The sequence below is a fragment of the Eurosta solidaginis genome, chromosome 3 (genome assembly GCF_040869045.1).
Source record: "Eurosta solidaginis isolate ZX-2024a chromosome 3, ASM4086904v1, whole genome shotgun sequence".
NCBI lineage: Eukaryota > Metazoa > Arthropoda > Insecta > Diptera > Tephritidae > Eurosta > Eurosta solidaginis.
The window spans coordinates 86,259,287-86,274,340 of NC_090321.1; the positions used below are offsets into that span (position 1 = coordinate 86,259,287).

General features: G+C 36.8%; 1 protein-coding gene across 1 annotated transcript; it reads left to right on the forward strand.

Annotated features, from left to right (window-relative positions):
* Window positions 1-6,645: 6,645 nt before the first annotated feature.
* Window positions 6,646-8,624, forward strand: wbl (endoplasmic reticulum protein 29-like protein wbl). Its single transcript, XM_067777615.1, has one exon. It carries the CDS (start codon window positions 6,778-6,780, stop codon window positions 7,573-7,575), a length of 798 nt encoding a protein of 265 aa, XP_067633716.1. The 5' UTR covers window positions 6,646-6,777; the 3' UTR covers window positions 7,576-8,624.
* The last annotated feature ends 6,430 nt before the right edge of the window (window positions 8,625-15,054 follow it).

Genomic DNA, 15,054 nt, shown 5'->3' on the forward strand with positions numbered 1-15,054 from the left:
TTCGCTAATTTTTATTTAGCATACATATAGTAATAGGAGTAATGTGCCTACCAAATTTCATCATTATATCTTCAACGACTGCCAAATTACAGCTTGCAAAACTTTTAAATTACCTTCTTTTAAAAGTGGGCGGTGCCACGCCCATTGTCCAAAATTTTTCTAATTTTCTATTTTGCGTCACAAGGTCAACGCACCTACCAAGTTTCATCGCTTTATCCGTCTTTGGTAATGAATTATCGCACTTTTTCGGTTTTTCGAAATTTTCGATATCGAAAAAGTGGGCGTGGTTGTAATCCGATTTCGTTAATTTTAAATAGCGATCTGAGATGAGCGCCCAGGAACCTACATACAAAATTTCATCAAGATACCTCAAAATTTACTCAAGTTATCGTGTTTAAAGACGGACGGCGGACATGGCTAAATGAATTTCTTTTTTCACCCAGATAATTTTGATGTATAGAAGTCTATATCTATCTCGATTAGTTTATGCCGTTACGGATTACCGTTATGCGAACAAAGTTAATATACTCTGTGAGCTCTGCTCAGCTGAGTATAAAAAAAGAAAGAGAAAAACATCACAATGTGAACATAATTTTAATGCCTCCCAAACTGTAGATAATTTCTCAGCTCACATAGCATACTTAGGTCATAATTTGGAGCTCTGGTGGCGAAAATCGAAATATTAATATAGGTATGTAACAATATATAGGGCGACATTCAAAATCTAGAGTGATATCAGTCAGTAAAATGTAGTTGTGAACTTATATATTTTCTGACTGGTTACAGAGACAATATTAAGAATAGAGATGTTGCAGGCGCAACTTCGGTGGAAAGCAGCGGAACGTAACAAAATTCTAGTAGGTCACTTCCACCACACCAAAAACTTTAACACAATTTTTAACATAATTTAAGCACACAAATACACTGATTGGAGTTTTAGAGAGTAAAAGTTAAAATTCTGAACACATTAGCTGGATAAAAAGTGTACAAATAATTGTTAAATAACAAATACAGACAGTGGTAGTTTAAAAAATTCTGCTGTGGTAAGTGGTGAATGTGACCTACTAGAATTTTGTGAAGCTTGCTGCACATGATTTCTCTTTCCTGCAAAATCTCTATTCTTAATATTATCTCTGCTAGTTAGGCGTTTCACTGCAGATTAAGACTAGGCTTAGTATCATCACATACATATATGCGAGTTTGTTCAAAAATACACTAATACTAGAATTACCTTCAAGGCAGAAGATAAACTCGAATTATTTTGTTGGTGTTTATTATAACAAAGTAAAGCATTCTGACGTGGAAATCAAGTTATCAAGTTATCAAGTCATTCAACCTGCTAGCTAAAGTAACTATGAGAGAAAATGATATAATGATACATTTTGAATGGTGATCGCAGTGAGAGAAATTCCATAAAAGTCAAAATGAAAAATACAAATACAAAGAAGCAACAAAAGCAAAATGTTTTTGAGTATACATACCTAGATATAAATCCACTGTACAATGGAACATTTGAAGGAATTGGGCGCCAAAAGCGAATTTTTCTAAATTAACAATACAATAACACCCAACGTCTGTCTGATATAAGCAAAATTGCTTCATAATCACGATTACCTTTTTGCGTCATTCAGGTACATTAGGTCTGTTTAATTAGGTGGCGCACTGGGAGAGATAATTAAGAAATTCATACGAGGTTAGGAATCTTGAGGTCAGTTTTAAGTAACTTGTCCGTGAGCTAGATACTTTAAACATTGAATATAACTTAGGACTCTATTAAAATGTAATATTAAGGAAATAAATCATCTAGATATACAAGGAATCCGGATATATAGAGACCTTTGGGAAATCCATACAGAACAGATGGATTCTTGCGGTCGTTTTTCGGTAACTCTACATTGAGGTAAACATTTGAAACTTTACCTTTACATCCGGGCACCGTGATAATGCAAAAATTCCGCTAGGAATCTTGGGATCGATTTTTAAGTAACTTCCCGGTGAGATGGAGACTTTAAACTTTGAAAATAGCTTAGAGCCTCATTAAAAACCAAAATTTTTTATTACTAGCTCTTCTAGATTGCGCAGTGATCAATATATTTAGAAAGTCCATACAGAGCATGTGGTATCTTGCGCTTCGTGGCGCAAGGATCTATATATTTGCGATACATTTTTCATATGAGATTTGGAATATTTCCATCCAGTTTGATGTAACTTCCTGCAAAACTAGAGGCTTTAAACTTTAGCGGCTAAAGGGAATGAAGGACCAAAGACCTATCGCGAAAAGTTCCGCTAGGGGATGCACCTGTCGAGGACATAAACGTAAACACAGTGAGTATCTTATCACCACCGCCAAAGAGGTTGAAAAAGTTATCAAACTTGCTAAACAATTTAAAGTTGTACGCCCGGAAGGGATAGCTGTGTCAAATCATCGGCAAACGTAGGCAACTTAACACTTTAACTACTGAGAATAAAATCGATTGTTCTTGGAAAATAAATTCTATGCTGGGATTTTTGTCCTACTAGTTTTGTTACTTGCTATGTGATCTATTATCCCGATCTAAACAAAAGCACACCCATTTGAGAACATATTTGTTGCTTACTCACTTGAATCTTACTTAGGACTCATACATACATAACGTCGCTGTGCTCACAAAAACAGTTACGTGTTTTTCAGTAACTTTTCAGAAGATCAAAAAAACTTATTTCTGGTGTCCATTTGCAAAATTTTACAAATGTCGTATTTTTGAAATATTTTATGGAAAGTATGTTATTGATGTGTGAAGGAAAAAATCATGTTTTTTAACCCATTGTGACGTAATAAATATTGCTCCGTTTTATAGCACATAGCTGAAATGTATGAAACTGTTGCCGTATTTCCTCATAATGCTTACGGAGATGACCAATTAAGCCCCCTGGGGATGTAGCTACTGTCTGTTTAGCATTTCATTTCTCTCCCTAATGGGGAGTACTCTCGACTCAATGTGTAGGTGGTGTCCTGGGGACATAACAAGACAGCCCGTAGCGGTTCTGAGGGCAGTATTTTGGCAGCCCTGTATTTTCTTCCACTGAGTAACATTTAGGCTTGGCAACCATATCGGGGACACGTAGCATGCAATCTGCCGGCCAATTGCTTTGTAAGTAGTAATGAGCGTTTATTTGTTTTTACCCCAAGTGCTGCCGGAAAGAGGTTTGAGGATTTTATTACGGCTCCGGATTTTCGGTACAATTGCGGTTGCATCTTCTCCAAAATGTAGATCCTGATCGAACATCACAAGATTTTAGGGTGTAAGACAGTCGGTAGCGTGATGCCGAAGTCGGGATCAAATAACTTATATTGCACTGAGTGGTGGATGATAAACGCCACATCGCCTCCATTTCCTCTCTCGCGATCTTTTCTGTGGACGTTATGTCCAGAATAGGTCTGCGGAGCAAATCATGGAGTGTGTTTGGCCCCTTGGATCGCTGCAATGCGGATGTTATGCCGCTGCATGAAATAAACTATCTCCGTGATCTTCCCAGTTAACGGGGGAGACGTCGTCACTATGGGGGTAAGTGATAGGTGACTACGTCTGAGTTGAGGGAGGCCAGGACGCAATTACTGTTGTGGCCCTGGGACTGGCGCAGAATACGGGACTCCCTTGGGCGTGTACAGCAAAGAGCAACAAAAGATTTATAAAAGTTACGACGACGTCGGGTTTTGTGGTCTAGCCCAGAACATCCTGTCTGATACAACCATCCCTTGCACGTGACACACTGACAAGAGTGTGACCGGCCTAAAAAGATTCTTTTGCGGCAAACGCAGCATAACTTCCCGGAGCAGGAGAATATGGCGCAGTCCCCCTGCAAGGATCTGCTGGGAGGATGACAATTTGTGGGAGACGCACAACAAATTAAATGGGGTTACACTGAAATGACAGCCCTTGGTAGGGAAAAAACCGAGTCACTCCGGTACATAGAACCGCCTGCCTTAGGAAGCGTCAACTTCTTCGTATTCTTCCTCGTCCTCTATTTTTTCATACAAGCCAGTTTCTTCATTAAGAATGCCATATTATTCCATATTTAGATTAAAAACCGAAATATCTTTGGAGATCGCTAAACAATATTTACCTTTGCAATGGTCGACTTCCAATTGCATCGGAGCAAATAAAATTGTAGAACCTTCGTAGTATATACAATATGTATTTGTATATGTATGTAGATATTTGTAATTATTTTTTACATTGAAATCAAAGCACTTTCGCCACCGATTAAAAACAGTTATAAGCAAGTAAGTACATACCCGTTTTTCAGAGTACTTCTAGTACTGCGAGCACATAGCTGTTTTTGATCTATGGGTATCAAATGCAAGGTGTTAATGAGTATTTTAAAAGGGAGTGGGCCTTAGTTTTATAAGTGGACGCCATTTCGGGATATCGCCATAAAGGTGGACCAGGGGTGACTCCTGAATGCGTTTGTACGATATGGGTATAAAATGCAAGGTGTTAATGAGTGTTTTAAAAGGGAGTGGGCCTTAGTTTTATAAGTGGACGCCATTTTGGGATATCGCCATAAAGGTGGACCAGGGGTGACTCCAGAATGCGTTTGTACGATATGGGTATCAAATGAAAGGTGCTAATGAGTATTTTAAAAGGGAGTGGGACTTAGTTCTATAGGTGGGCGCCTTTTCGAGATATCGCCATAAAGGTGGACCAGGGGTGACTCTAGAATATGTTTGTACGATATGGATATCATATTAAAGGTATTAATGAGAGTTTTAAAAGGGAGTAGCCCTTAGTTGTATATGTGAAGGCGTTTCCGTGATATCGACCAAAATGTGGACATCATCTGTCGGGTACCGCTAATTTATTTATATATCTAATACCATAAACAGTATTCCTGCCAAAATTTTTGATTCGCCCTGCAAAACTTTTTCATTTTCTTCTACTTAATATGGTAGGTGTCACACCCATTTTACAAAGTTTTTCTAAAGTTAAATTTTGCGTCAATAAACCAATCTAATTATCATGTTTCATCCCTTTTTTCATATTTGGTATAGAATTATGGCATCTTTTTCATTTTTCATAATTTTCGATATCGAAAAAGTGGGCGCGGTCAAAGTCGGATTTCGGCCATTTTTTATACCAAGATAAAGTGAGTTCCGATAAGTATGTGAACTAAGTTTAGTAAAGATATATCGATTCTTGCTAAGGTTATCGTGTTAACGGCCGAACGGAAGGACAGACGGCTTGGGTGTGACTTCAACCGATTTCGCCCATTTTCACAAAAAAAAGTTATCTTCATAGGATATACGCCCCTACCGAATTTCACGAAAATTGGTAAATTTTGTTGCACCATATCATTATTGGAGTTGAATGTTGACATAATTTACTTATATACTGTAAAGATATAAAATTTTTTGTTAAAATTTGACTTTTAAAAAATTTCTTTTTAAAAAGTTGGCGTGTTCGTCATCCGATTTTGCTAGTTTTTATTTAGCTCACATATAGTTATAGGAGTAACGTTCCTGCTAAATTTCATCATGATATCTTCAAAAACTGCCAAATTACAGTTTGCAAAACTTTTAAATTACCAATTGTTTTTGTGGGCGGTGTCACGCCTATTGTCCAAAATTTTACCAAGTTTCTATTTTGCGTCATAAGGTGAACCCACCTACCAAGTTTCATCGCTTTATCCGTCTTTGGTAATGAAAATTATCACACATCGATATCCAAAAAGTGGGCGTGGTTGTAGTCCGATTTCATTCATTTTAAATAGCGATCTGAGATGAGAGTCCAGGAACCTTCGTACCAAATTTCATCAAGATACCTCAAAATTTACTCAATTTATCGTGTTAACGGACAGACGGGCGGGCGGACAGACGGATGGACGGACGGACATGGCTCAATCAAATTTTTTTTCGATATTGATGATTTTGATATATGGAAGTCTATATCTATCTCGACTCCTTTATACCTGTACAACCAACCGTTATCCAATCAAAGTTAATATACTCTCTGAGCTCTGCTCAACTGAGTATAAAAACGGCATATGCAGAAATGTGGGCTCTATATAGTGATAATAAAATATGCAAAAAAAAAAATTGAACGAAAAACACATAACTTGTTTTGTTGGCGCAGCGACCATATGTATGTATATGTTTACACAAAAGAACTTTTAACTCCACAAATCTATTTTCACTTTTCAATAGAATGGTAACATTGCTGTGGTTGCCAAAATAACTGTAAAAATGTGTAGACTCGTTGAACAAACCTAAGACAGCCGATAGTGAATAGAAAATACTACTACGCTTGCTTATTCAAATAGGGCGTAAAATGCATTTTTGTCGAGTTTTTAAATTTAAAGGGTTAAATATAAATAAATATTGAAATTTTATAGAACTGCACAGTCAACACACATTAAAAAATGTGAGAGGGGCTGGTGGTAAGCAATTAACTTACAGCCGATTCAATCACAAGAATGTTTTTGGCATCCAAAATTATTCAAATGTCCCACCGTACTTTGCTATCTGGCTCCCCATAGAGAGTGCCGACGTTTGGTTTTGAGAAGAGCTTGTTAGTGCTCTGAAGGGCAATCGAGAGTTTACTGAGTGCACCCGTTTGTAAGCTACGTATGTTCGACAACACCCGCTCAAACCACTTTCATTTCCAATTCAGTAATAAAAATTCGCCGGTACTGATAGGGTGGTAAAATCGCGATTAGCACCATAGAAACAAAATCACTTAACAAATACATACACAAAATAGGAATATACTAGTATTTTTTTAAAGAATCATAATAACTATGAAATATTACACAAAGTACCGGATATACACAAAATTTCTTGCCATTTTTGTATTTTTGGCTTGGGAGCCCAACTTAACGAATGCGGCTTCGTGTGTTGGCTGCGTTGAGTTGGATGAGCTGAATTTCGATCAGGTTATAGAACGTTTTCCATACGCCCTAGTCAAATTCGATATTGCTTTTCCTTATGGTGATAAGCACGAGGCTTTTGCAGCATTCTCAATAGCAGCGCACAAAGCTACCAAAGATTTGCTGGTTGCCACTGTGGGTATTAAAGATTATGGCGAAAATGAAAATAAACAGCTTGGCGTACGGTTCAACATTGACGATAAGAACTTCCCTGGCATTCTGCTCTTCAAAGATGGTAAATTCGACAATTTTGTGCGCTTCCCTGCTCACCTGGATGTTACATTGGACAACATAAAGAGTTTCGTTACAAAAAATACGGATTTGTACATTGGACGTGATGGTTGTTTAAAAGAGTTTGAGGAATTGGTTAAAAAGTATGCAAACAAAGCAGATGCTGAGCAATTAAAATTAATAGAAGAAGCGGAACGGCTTTCGAAAGCATATGAGAGTGAAGAAGGAAGAGCCAGCGCAAAAGTGTATGTAATTTATATGCGAAAAATCAATGAAAAGGGCTACAACTATGTGGAGGATGAGACTAAACGTTTGCTGCGTCTAAAAGCAGGAAAGGTGACCGATGCAAAGAAGTTGGAGTTGCAGCAAAGGCTTAATATTTTGGAAGCATTTCGAGTGACCAAGCTGACCAAAGAGACGCAAAAAGATGATCTCTAAGAAAGATTCAGGTGTATGAGGAGTTCGTAAGAGCAGTTGTTAAAGTGTCTTAAATTGTATGTAAATAATTAAAGTGGAAGCCGAATATAATCAGACCAATTCGAAATATTTTCGCGGATTTTTTTATTCCCGCGGAAAAATTCCTACAATTCTTTTCTCCTAGGGAAAAGAAAAATTGGGGAATAGGAATTTCGAATTTTCGAAGTCAGCTGTTTTGTCAATTGAAATTTCGTTGCGAATTTCTTATTTTGTTTAAAAAATTTAAAAGTTTAATTATTGTTGCGAATTTGTTTGAAATTAAGAAATAAGGTATAAACAATGCACATTATTGCATTTCATGTGGTATACACTGAAATGAGTAATGAATTGGTGCCACAGCAACATCAACAGAGGAGCATAAGAAGAAGAAGAAGACGGCGGGATAACACAAATCCGCCGGAGTTGCATGCATTCATTCTGCAAAGCAATTTTCTGGCGGCCAAGTCGAGTTCGTCTTTCGCCATATGCCAAAATCTATTTAAGCCTTCTTAAAAAATCCTTGCGCAATTTCTGGATGGCTGCATCAAATATACGAAGAGCTCTTCCGTTGCTTGTGATATACTTTTCGACTTAAAATAATGAATATTGTGGTTGTTGTTGTTGTTGTATTAACAGTGAGAATATTGTGGTAGAATGTAAATAAATATTTTAGCACAAATTTGTACAAATAAGTGTTTTTTCTTAAAAGACCAATTTCCTTTAACTATTTTGATACATTGCCTTTAATTTAACAAGTGAAAAAACTCCCATGAAATGGTAGAGAAATCTCCCTCTCCCTCACATTCATAATACCTACTTTTCTTCCATAACCGGTTTCCGCTTTTTCGAACATTGTTCAGAATATGAGGAAAAGGAGAAGTGAAAAAACTCGCATGGAATTTTTATTTAGAATACGAGGAATGGGAGAAGGGAAAAAACTCGCACGGAATTTTGGTTTAGAATTGGGCTGATTATTTAATTTGTTATTTATAAACTCTTTAAATATACATAACTTGAAAGTGAATTACTTACATAGGTTTTTAATTATTTCCATTCCTTGGTTGTTTTGGTACAAACTACATACAATTTTACTATAGCAACCAAGTTCATCTGTCACTAATGTCAATATAAACAAAGTAAGGAAGTCTAGGTTCGGGTGTAACTTAACATTGTCTGGAGTGGCGTAGTGAGGTTATCTTACGCTCGATCGTATACACTTACATAAGTGTGTAATTTCGTATTGACGAGATTTCAGAATTTCCAGTTAAAAATTTCCGCAGTTTGTTTAAAGATTTTAATTCTCACTCTACCACAATTGATCGTTCGGACTCGCTGTTCCTCTCAATAATTCATTTATCCTACTAAACTAACTATATTCATCATAACCTTATACGTGTTTTACTTAACTAGAGAGTTTAAAATTCTCTTTGGATAAACCTAAAGTATGTAACAAATCCACGCGTCATGCGGATGGGCGTGTCACTTTAGAACATATATTTAATAGTACTATGATTATAATACAATAACAAAGTTAGTTTATATTTCGCGTAACAACATTCACCTTTTACCACTAAAATACTAAAAGGAGGTGCTTACACATCGGAACCCCCAGCGGGTTACATTATACCCGCGGTAGGTATGCCCGTCGTAAGAGGCGACTAAAATACCAGATTCAAGGGGTTGTGTAGCGCAACCCGTTCAGGTTGCCATCGCAATATATAGCTTCTCCAAACCCAATTGTCAACCTCACCTTCGAGCGGCGAATCCCGTTTCACTAACGGACGAGGCTCTGGCGACCCCAAGCTCCTCATGGAACTTGGGGGTGGGGAGGGAGGGATGGCCTGAAGGTTTAATGTGGCCATATAAATCGTTACCGAGATGGTCGGGCTAGAATCTTAATGGAGCTGTGTTACCAGAGCGTACCGGGTCTGTATCCGGCAAAGGACCATCACAAAGCCTTCCGGGAGTAACCTTATTGCTACAACAACAACAACAACACATCGAAAATGTATTACATAATACAAAATTAGGAAAAGGGACCCATGTTAACAGTTGTTTTTCTTCCCTCACAATTTATACAAAAAATATAGTCCAATTAACATTGCGATGTCCTAGGACTGGACCATATACTCCAGCTCCGCATTACATCAGAGTAATCCATGGAGTACCCACAGTCCAATAAACATCGTGTAGTGATTACAATCGTTAAAAACGAGCAATGATCGGCTTACAATATGTTCGTGTAGAAACATGAGTTGGCCATTGCTGCATTACAGTGGAGTATGATGGTAAGTACTCCAGTAGACCACATGATCCAACGATTTTTGCATGCTTTTTTGAGTCGAAAAAGTCCGAGTCAAAAAATTGTTTTAATTGAATGTTTATGGGATCCCGAAGATATCCAGCGAAGAATCACTCTTGCCAATAAATGCTACTTTGGACTAGGTAGGCAATTGAAAAGTAAAGTCCCCTCTCGGCAAACGAAAATCATACTCTACAAATCACTTATCGTAACCTTCCTGCTATATGGTGCCGAAGCATGGACCATGACAACATCAGATGAAGCGGCTCTGGGAGTGTTCGAGAGAAAAGTTCATCGAAAGATTTATGGACCTCCTATGCGTTGGCGATGGCGAGTACCGAAGAAGATTTACCGATGAGCTGTACGAGCTCTACGCAAACATCAACATAGTCCAGCGAATTAAAATACAGCGGCTGCGCTGCCTAGGACATGTTATTCGAATGAAAGATGACGCACCGGCCAAGAGTGTTTCTATCGGAACCCGCCTATGGAAGCAGGGGTAGAGGGCGGCCCCCCCTCCGCTGGAAGGACCAGGTGGAAAACGATTTAAACTCCCTTGGTATGACCAATTGGCGCCGGTTGGCAGAGAGAAGGAGCGACTGGCGCGCCTTGTTGGACGGGCATAACCGTTTAAACGGTTAATCGCCAATTAAGTAAGTAAGGTTCGATTCGAGCTCAAGGCCTGTGACAATAATTTTGTTTCACAATTATTACTTTTTTTAATTTTTCTATAACTGAAAAATAATTTTTAAATTTTGGAATAGATATTAGAAAGACACCTGCCGTAGCTGCGCAGATAGACCCATTTCGAATGTTGCTAAGCCTTCATCATCGTACACTTTAGGCACAGTGCTTTAACCATTTAGCTAAACAGTATTGGTTTCAAATTTCAAATAGTAATTGACAGTAAACAGAAATCCAACATTATCAGTGATTTGCAACAGATGTCGCTACGCTGGTAAAATATAGTTGGTAAAGCGGAAAAGAAGTAGCGATTTAGCAGTCAAACAAAACGCACACTGTCTAGCTAAATGGTTAGCGCAGTATTCCTAAAGTGTACTGATGATGAGGGCTTACCAAAATTCTAAATGTCTGCGCAGCTATGGCAGGTGACTAAAAAAATGTTTATATTCTTTTCAAAAATTAAACAATTATTTTTCAATTATAGAAAAATTAAAAAAAGCAATAATTATCAAAAAAGATTATAGTAATAGACCTTGAGCGTCAATCGAACCTGGAATGATTTACCGTGCTTGAAGACTCATGGTGGTCTTCAGTGTGATTGACAGGGCCTTCATGCCATTCAGAAATAACTTCTTATGGAAGAGTAAGAGGTGAAGGAAACGGGACGGGGACATAAGAAACTAGGGATATATGGAACGAAACAAGACCAGAAAGATGAGAAATAAAGGAAAACTAAGATATGAAGGCACAAGGGAGAGACATGGGTTAGTTAGGGAAGAGCCCTTGTGCCCTTGTTATTTCATAATTTTTGTATCTGCTAATTTGCGGCCAAATGCAAAAAGATATGGATGTCAACTTTAGGCAAAAATTTAGAACAAAATGACTTAACACTTCGATGCGTGTTTCGAAGCGCTCTTCCAAATGTTCTCTAAAAGATTCCCTTTTTATACTTTGGAACATTTTGTATTTGGTAGGCTTCAAAAAAAATCGATGTGTTTCAAAAATAAAACTATCGTGAGAACATCTAAAGCTTTGTACCTCTAGGCACACCTAGTTTACCGCATTATGAGTAATCTTCGCTTAACCTTACCAGCAAAATATAGAAATAGGTTGTTATGAAAACGCATTTACATTGGAAGCAGTAAGGAAGGCGGTCGGCATGATGTGGTGGTGCACAGTGGCTAGTCATTGCCGGCTGGGGCGGGTCCTTGCCAACCTTACTGTTCCTGCGCCATAAACAGAGAAAAGTTCCTATCATGCCTATTCAAAAACTCAACTGTCAAATTTAAAAAAAAAAAAACCGACAGAACGCAGAGACCGACTCAAAACGCTTATAATTCAAAATAAAACAACATCCGGCCGAACAGGATGTCACGGACAGACCGTTAACATTCCTAAATTTAAAAATTCAAAAAAAAAAACTAAGCGCAACAAAATTTAACCGAACCGGAAATGATCGGTTACCACAAGCTCAAAATCAAAATCAAAAAAACGGCTGAAAAATAAAAATACAAATAAAAGGGCCGAATATATCTTGGGGGCGCCGCGGGTGTTGTTGCGACGCCCGGTGCTATTCGCACCCTCAAAAACTATGGCCACAGTCGCACCTAGTTTTCGGTGGCCCCTTACCTGTAAACCCTACGTGCCTTCTAAATAAATGGCGACGCCAGCATTCCCATTTTTATACCTTTCATGAAAATGAAATGGTATATTAATTTCATCACGAAACCGAAAATTGTAAGTTCTTAAAGGAAAATAGATAGACCCACCATTAAGTATACCGAAATAATCAGGTTGAAGAGCTGAGTTGATTTAGCCATGTCCGTCTGTCCGTCTGTCTGTTTGTATGCAAACTAGTCCCTCAATTTTTGAGATATCTTGATAACATTTGGTGAGCGGGTGTATTTGGGTGTCCGATTAGACATTTGTCGGAACCGACCGGATCGGACCACTATAGCATACATATATCCTCCATACAACCGATTTTTCAGAAAAAGAGGATTTTTGTAATATCTTACCCAATTTAACAGATTGAAGCTACAAACTTCACCATATACTTTCTTATATTGCACATATTGTTGCCTCAAAAAATTTATGAGATCGGTCGTATATATAGTATATATCCCCCACAACCGATTGTTCAGATAAGGAACTTTTCGTAATTACCGCCTTATTTTAAGAGCTAGAGGCTTCAAATTTCAACGAATGCTTACGCATATAGCATATATTGTTGTCTGAAAAAATCATAAAGATCGGTGGTATATATAGTATATATATGGTGGTATATATAGTATATATATATAGTATATATATATATTTTCGCAAATTTTAGCCCCATTTTAACAGCTAGAAGCTTCAAATTTCACCGAATATTTACGTATATAGCATATATTGTTGTCTGAAAAAATTATAGAGATCGGTTGTATATATAGTATATATCTCATACAACCGATTGTTCGGATAAGAAACTTTTCGCAATTTCTACCCCATTTTAACAGCTATAAGCTTCAAATTTCACCGATTGCTTACGTATATAGCATATATTGTTTTCTGAAAAAATCATAGAGATCGGTTGTATATATAGTATATATCTCATACAACCGATTGTTCAGATAAGAAACTTTTCGCAATTTCTACCCCATTTTAACAGCTATAAGCTTCAAATTTCACTGATTGCTTACGTATATAGCATATATTGTTGTCTGAAAAAATGATAGAGATCGGTTGTATATATAGTATATATCTCATACAACCGATTGTTCAGATAAGAAACTTTTCGCAATTTCTACCACATTTTAACAGTTATAAGCTTCAAATTTCACCGATTGCTTACGTATATAGTATGTATTGTTGTGTCAAAAAATCATAGAGATCGGTGATATATATAATATATATATGATGGTATATATAGTATATATATATAGTATATATATATTTTTTTTACGATTTCGGCCCCATTTTAACAGCTAGAAGCTTCAAATTTCACCAAATGCTTACGTGTATAGCATATATTGATGTCTGAAAAAATCATTGAGATCGGTGGTATATATAGTATATATCTCATACAACCGATTGTTCAGTTAAGAAACTTTGCGCAATTTCTGCCCCTTTTTAACAGCTAGACGCTTCAAATTTCACTATATGCTTACGTATATAGCATATATTGTTGTCTGAAAAAATCATAGAGATAGGTGGTATATATATTATATACCCCATATAAACTCTAATTTTTGCTCCCTTTTTACGGCTGGAAGCTTCAAAATTCATCAAATTTCATCAAATAGTTACGTTTACGTCATATATTGTTGAAATACGTGATTCGTAGTCATAGTTTTTACACGCAGACCACAAAAAACCTGAAACTTTGCATCCTCACACAAAGTACCTAGCTGTTTTTATACCTTTCATGAAAATGAAATGGTATATTAATTTCGTCACGAAACCGAAAATTGTAAGTCCTTAAAGGAAAATAGATAGACTCACCATTAAGTATACCGAAATAATCAGGTTGAAGAGCTGAGTTGATTTAGCCATGTCCGTCTGTCTGTTTGTATGCGAACTAGTCCCTCAATTTTTGAGATATCTTGATAAAATTTGGTGAGCGGGTGTATTTGGATGTCCGATTAGACATTTGTCGGAACCGACCGGATCGGACCACTATAGCATATATCCTCCATACAACCGATTTTTCAGAAAAAGAGGATTTTTGTAATATCTTACCCAATTTAACAGATTGAAGCTTCAAACTTCACCATATACTTTCGTATATTGCACATATTGTTGCCTGAAAAAATGTATGAGATCGGTCGTATATATAGTATATATCCCCCACAACCGATTGTTCAGATAAGGAACTTTTCGTAATTACTGCCCTATTTTAAGAGCTAGAGGCTTCAAATTTCAACGAATGCTTACGTATATAGCATATATTATTGTCTGAAAAAATCATAAAGATCGGTGGTATATATAGTATATATATGGTGGTATATATAGTATATATATAGTATATATATATATATTTTCGCAAATTTTAGCCCCATTTTAACAGCTAGAAGCTTCAAATTTCACCGAATATTTACGTATATAGCATATATTGTTGTCTGAAAAAATCATAGAGATTGGTTTGTATATATAGTATATATCTCATACAACCGATTGTTCAGATAAGAAACTTTTCGCAATTTCTACCCCATTTTAATAGCTATAAGCTTCAAATTTCACCGATTGCTTACGTATATAGCATATATTGTTTTCTGAAAAAATCATAGAGATCGGTTGTATATATAGTATATATCTCATACAACCGATTGTTCATATAAGAAACTTTGCGCAATTTCTTCCCCATTTTAACAGCTAGAAGCTTCAAATTTCACCGAATATTTACGTATATAGCATATATTGTTGTCTGAAAAAATCATAGAGATCGGTTGTATATATAGTATATATCTCATACAACCGATTGTTCAGATAAGAAA

Bases quoted from the DNA above. Each gene is read 5' to 3' on its own strand.
- wbl (XM_067777615.1), top strand. From the start codon at position 6,778: ATGAAATATTACACAAAGTACCGGATATACACAAAATTTCTTGCCATT.